General features: G+C 43.5%; 1 protein-coding gene across 3 annotated transcripts in view; it reads right to left on the reverse strand.

Moving 5' to 3' along the window:
* TTLL7 (tubulin tyrosine ligase like 7) overlaps window positions 1-5559 on the reverse strand; it is a 137444-nt gene extending 131885 nt beyond the window's left edge. For 2 of the 3 annotated variants that reach the window (XM_025363920.1, XM_025363922.1), the window contains exon 1: window positions 5299-5559. Coding sequence is in view for 1 of the 3 variants with exons in the window: in XM_025363918.1 (XP_025219703.1) it covers window positions 5299-5551 (253 nt within the window). In the remaining 2 variants the exon portion in view is untranslated. The remainder of the gene's footprint in view (window positions 1-5298) is intronic. The other variant, XM_025363918.1, reaches the window with a different exon arrangement.
* Window positions 5560-6000: the final 441 nt, after the last annotated feature.

Consider the following 6000-nt stretch of genomic DNA (forward strand, 5'->3'; position numbering starts at 1 on the left):
GCTGGACTACTTAACTCTAAACCTTCAAAGAAAACATAAACCAATTAGTTGCTTGCAAGTAAAAAGTGAAAGTAAAAAGAGGATATTTTACTTGTCACTCACCTTCCCAGAGCCAAAACAATTCCAATACCTTGGCTCTGTCAACTACCATGTGTACTATGGGCAGAAGTGTGTTAACAGATAATGTCAAATGGGAAATAACAGAAATAAAGATTAGCGGAGAATAGTCAAGCTTATTTAACTTTTCTACTTTAACTTAACTCCTGGAAAAATGTTTGCTAAGCTCACTTCAACTTTCACAGATAATGCCTGAGAGAAATGGAGACGGATTTACCACCTTCTAAGAGCTTACAAACTTTTTAAAAATAGGTTTCAACTAAACACAGGACAAATTCTGCCTAAAATACTCTGCCTATGTTAATGTCCAGCTTCTATCAGAAATCCTCTTTCAGGACTTGAAAAGTGGGGTGGGAATCCTCTTTTTGGTTTATAATGTGATGCTTTTGTTTTCATTGTTTCAAGTCTCTCAAGACAGACAGCATAGCATAAGAACCTGCCTCTCTGTTCCCTAGTTGTGCCCTCAGGCACATGCATCTGCCTTGGTTCCACTTCCGCTGGCTCTCATAGACACTTAATGGCCTGCCTACCTCAATGGATTCCCAGCTTTGTGACCTCAATGGATTCCCAGCCTTGAAAGAGAGTAGAGGTAGGACAGTGAGGAAGCTCACGTGAGAACCTAGAGGAGCAAGTCAGGAGCCCAAAGTACCTGTCCAACACTGGGCCCCAGCCCTTCTCATTGCAAGAAAGTAAGGCCCTGTATCCCTAAAATGGATAGAGGAAACTGAAGCGCAGTCCCTCTCCCTCCATGAGGGGAATCTCCTCTGGTGGAAGGATACTGGGAACAAGGGGAGGAGAAGCACCTGAATGCTGAGAAGAGATGTTGGGAACTTTATGCATCTGACAATCACTGTGCTCAAAGGTCATCTCTGGCAAATGTACAGGGGAGGCAGGAGAGGTCTTTAATGTCTGTCAAGTGTCCCTCCCTCATACCTTATACCTTGTACCCAGGACTTCTGCTCAGACCTAAGCAGAGTTCCCAAATTCCTGCTCTCACCTTTGTGAATTCCCCAAATTGTAGTGCAAAAGTGAGCTCACAGCTGTGCCTTGCAATATCAGGACCCCGAAGCTGGAGACTGGGAATCTGATACAGGAGGATGGAAGAAGCTGAAATTTGAAGGAGATAGATATGTGTGTTGTGGGTGAGGGAATGCAGAGGTTTATAGCTGAAGTCCACAAATACAACACTGGGACCAGAAAGTAGTCTATCACATTATCATATATTCTCCTTCTCTGACTATAAACTGTTACTCACTCCCACCAAGCCTGTTCTCCAACTTAGTATCTTCTCTCCTCAGTAACACCAACTGCCTGCCTTTCTCCCAGTCCCCATGATTTAATCAGTCTTTAGTCTAATCAAAAGAAGTTGCTTGAAAGAGTATAACCTGAGGAGCCACAGACAAGATGGGGTGTTATTAATTATTAATATGCAAATATTCTATAATCGACATATAAGTGTTCCAAAGTGAACATGGGGAATTGATATAGTTTGGATATGGGTCCCCATCCAAATCTCATGTTGAATTTTATTCCCCAGTGTTGGAGGTGGGGCCTGGTGGGAACTATTTGAATCCTGGGGACATATCCATCATGAATGGCTTAGCGCATCCCTTTGGTGATAAGTGAGCACTCACTCTGAGTTCTCACAAGATCTGGTTATTTAAGGTGTGTGGCACCACCCCCTCACTCTCTCTCGCTCCTGCTTTCTGTTATGTGACGTGCCTGCTCCCCCTTCCCCTTCAACATGGTTGGAAGCTTTCTAAGGCCTCCCCAGAAGCAGATGCTGCTATGCTTCCAGTACAGCCTGCAGAACTGTGAGCCAAATAAACCTCTTTTCTTATAAATTACCTAGTTTCAGGTATTTATTTATAGCAATGCAAGAATGGCCTAATATAAGAACTCAGTAGTTTCAAAACTTGCTTTAAAAAGTGCAACTTCAAGACCTCATAGCCTTTAACCCAGAAATTTTATTTCTGAGACTCGGTGCTGAGGAACTAATATTCAAAACACAACAAAGAGCATATGCATAAAGATGTTCATCATAGTGCTATTATTATCATCAATAATTGTTTATTATGATATCATCAACAGTGACAATAAGGAACGATTAGGGAATACTACATCTACCAAATGGAAAATTTTGTAGGCATTTTTAAGCCTGCTTTTAGGCACTTTAAACCTAGTATTAAGCCCAACTGTAATTAAATGAAAACTAAAGTTATAGAATTTTAAATTTTAAAATAATATAAAAGTAATATAGATACCATAATTAAAACTACACATGAAAAAAGTGGAAAGAAACATGTCAAAAATGAATAGTGAGTGTCTTTAGTTGGTGGGATTATGAGGGTGTTTTTTCCCTTTTTATATTCTTATAGTTTTCAAATTGTTCATAATTCTCTAATGGGGGTCAGAGCTAAAAGGCAAATTCCTTTGGAAGAGGAAAAATTGTACTTGCACAGAAAACTTTTTCTGAGTTTAGTTGACAATCCTTTTAGTACCCAGGAAATAGACCATTTCCTGGAAGGGGACTCGGGGCAAAGGATATGGAGAATGTAAGAAACAGAAATGATTAACAGATCAGAAACAGATCTCACTGTCTGACATTCAAGTTTCTTCATGACCTTTCACTATGTATCCAAACAGTAGATGAGCACTTCTTAGCTGAACCTTTATTTGGCATTCTCTTTGCCTATCAGAATCCTCCCAATCTCTGAGACTGATTTAACTCACTTCAACGCATGAAGACTTTCCTGATCCTCTGATCATCCAAGGCTCTACTATTTCTCCTTTCTCTTAAGGTATTGTTACAGCAGTTAGGTCTGCAACACCTTTTTCTGGTATTAAGCCAATTCTAAGTTATTTGTTAATTACTCATATGTAAGTAAAAATTTCCCCTGCCAGACTTCAAGTTCCTTGAAGTGTGGAATTTAGATGGTTTGCAGACTGTAGTCATTGGACAAACAGAGAGAGGAGAGAGAGCAGTTCTAAAGCCAAGTTGGTATTATATTCATACCCTCAGTGATGTCATCTAAGTAAAATGTGCTGCCTCTGTTTTAAAATGTTGCTGCTGACCATCCATCACCAGGACATGCACTTTCCTTTTTTTTTTTTTTTTTTAATAGCAGTGGTATTGTATTGTATTTTTGCTTATTCATTCGTACCAGTTCTGCTGTCCCCCTTAGGATTAAACAGACTGGACTGCAAGATTTTCAGGATATAGATTATAGCCATGTAAAGAGCAAAATGAAATGACCTTTTAGGAATCAAACTCAAGACTCTTCACAAGACCCCACTTCTAATACTCTTGTTTGAACAACAAATATAAATTTATGCCTCCATTTTATGTCCTTATTTAGGCAGTGGACTTTATCAATATCCCTATTAACTTGAAAAAGAATTCTCCAATGTAAATGGTTCAATACTTTAGAAATGACAAAGATGACTCTGTTCCTGCCTACCATCAATACTATGTGAGTATTTAGAGATAATGAGCATCTGTACTATAGCAACCTGCCTCCTGAGACATAAACAAGAGATGCATTTCTTAAGAGAAACCCATAAGTCACTAATGAAAGCAAGTCAAAGAACCCATCAACAGGCAAAGAAAGACCTAGCATCCATTATTTTTACAGAAGAAGCATAGAAGGTCAATATAATTGTTGACTCTGAAGGGCAGGGTGACAACAAACTAATTCAGTTTCCCACTATATAAGAACTACATTTTACTACAACACTCATATTTCTGAACTAAGAATCAAGGCTTGTTCAAATTCCATGGCTTATTGAGTGGTCTTGAACTTTCTCTGAATTTTGTTCCTTAGTCTGTAAAATGAAGTTATCACCTGTTATGCAAAATCACAGAGTTGTAATGAATCAAATAACATTATCTTAGTATGGGTTCACCTGTCACCCTATTGTGGGGTGCAGTTCAGTGGCATACCTCATGAACTAATTGACTATTATAACTGTAAATGTCTCCCTAACATTTAAGAAAGAAAAAGATTTCCAGAGTTCTTACTTTTTTAATCGACATCTCCAACACTTGAGCATCCACCACATATCACTGCCAAAAATTTGCTGAACATCTCCTGTTATGACCTCACTCTCCTATGTAGTGTTGTTCACATATTTTTTGCCATATGCTTTCTAAGAAACTAGATTTTTTCACATGATTCAAACATCTTTCATATTGAAGGAGCAATAATTGCATATGCAGAAAGTTTACAGGTTGCTGTTGCTGTTGAGATTACTCCTCAATTAATTCTATGTTTAATATCTAATAGAGCGCATATATATGTATATATGTATATAATAGAGCATATATACACACACACACACACACTTGGACACACTTCATTAATACAGTGGAAAGTCCATGGACTATAGAGTCAGGAAAACCTGTATTCGAATTCCTGTTGTGACCTTGAGAATGCAATTTAACTTCCCTGCTCCTCAGTTTACACATTTGGTTCTGGATTATGATGACTTAATAAAATATGATATATAAAAGTAAGTGCCTAGGTTACGAAGGTACTATTTCCTACCTCTCATAAATCTTTTCTTTCTATGGCAGGTTCAATCAAACCTATCCAGAATACAAGACAACTTTCATAGGGTATCTTTCACATCAGTTGAGGGAACGCTGCGATGTGATAAAAGAGGATGATGGCATGAGTCAGGCATCCAATAGAGCAAGACATGTAAAAAGTGAGAGACATCTACAAGGGCCCTAGACTTCACTCGCATGTTTGAAAAGGGCATTAATCTGACACACTTTCAAGAATGCCCCGCGTACTCGCGGAGGCTTATACCAAAATGTGGGAAAACGACGGAATTACAGAATAAACCAGCAGGGAGCCTCCTCGTTCACCCAACCCGACCCCGCCCGCCCGAGTCTCCCATCTGGAGCCTAAAAACTGAGCTGAGATCACGGCAACTGACCCCGTCCCCTCCGCCCTCTCCCTCCCCCATTCTGCCCAAACCTCTCAGCGCACGAATGGTGCTGAATCATTTGCACGAACGCAGCAGCTCCCGGCTCCGCGGCTCCCAGCGGGGACGGTGTCCCCAGAGCAGTGACAGTCCGGGGATGGGGGCACAGAAAGAGGGGCGCGGTGGAGCCTTTGGGGGCGTGGGGACATGGAAGGTGGTCGGGAGAGGATGGCGGCAGCAGGTACTCACCAGGGTGAGGAAAGCCCAGCCCGGGTCCTCGCGTCCCCGCTGCGGGGGGTCCCCCAGCTGTTCCCGCGTCTCGCGGCTTCCACGCGGGCGGCCGCCCGGACTCGGCAGCCTGCGCTGGTGGTCCGGTGCTCTCCTCCGCCCGCCCACCCACCGCCAGTGGCAGCCACGGCTCGGGACTCCGGTGCTCGACACGGAGCGCCTGGAACAGCTGTCGCTGCCCAAGCGGGTGGTGGCTACCGACGGGCCAGACCATTCGCCTGCTGCGGCCGGGGGTGCACGACGTTCCGAGAGGCGCGGGCGCCTGGGGCCGGCGATGGTTGGGAGGAACCGAGAACTCGGGGAATCCTCTGCCCCCTCGGAGTCAGGAGGTCTTGTATACAGGAGTAATCAACGAAGGGGCCGCTGCCTCTTCTGGGGGTTTACTGAAGACACTGTTCGAGCTTTCCCGCGCCACACCCCCCCTCCCCGTTTGCCTTGGTCCCGCTCGGGGCTCCTTTAGAACGCGGCAAACAGAGGACTTAGCAACGCGAGCGCCTGGGCGGTGCCCCTCCTCAGAGATGCGAGAGGCGTTGGCCTCAGCGCCTCCTCCCACCTCTCGCTACCTCGCAGCCCCGAGGCGCCCAATCCTCCTGCCTGTCTGACCACAGACATCTTCCCACAAAACGTGGAGCTTCTTGAACCTTTGAAGAGAGTCTTCAGGTC

Source organism: Theropithecus gelada, chromosome 1 (assembly GCF_003255815.1).
Source record: "Theropithecus gelada isolate Dixy chromosome 1, Tgel_1.0, whole genome shotgun sequence".
In the NCBI taxonomy this organism is placed as follows: Eukaryota; Metazoa; Chordata; class Mammalia; order Primates; family Cercopithecidae; genus Theropithecus; species Theropithecus gelada.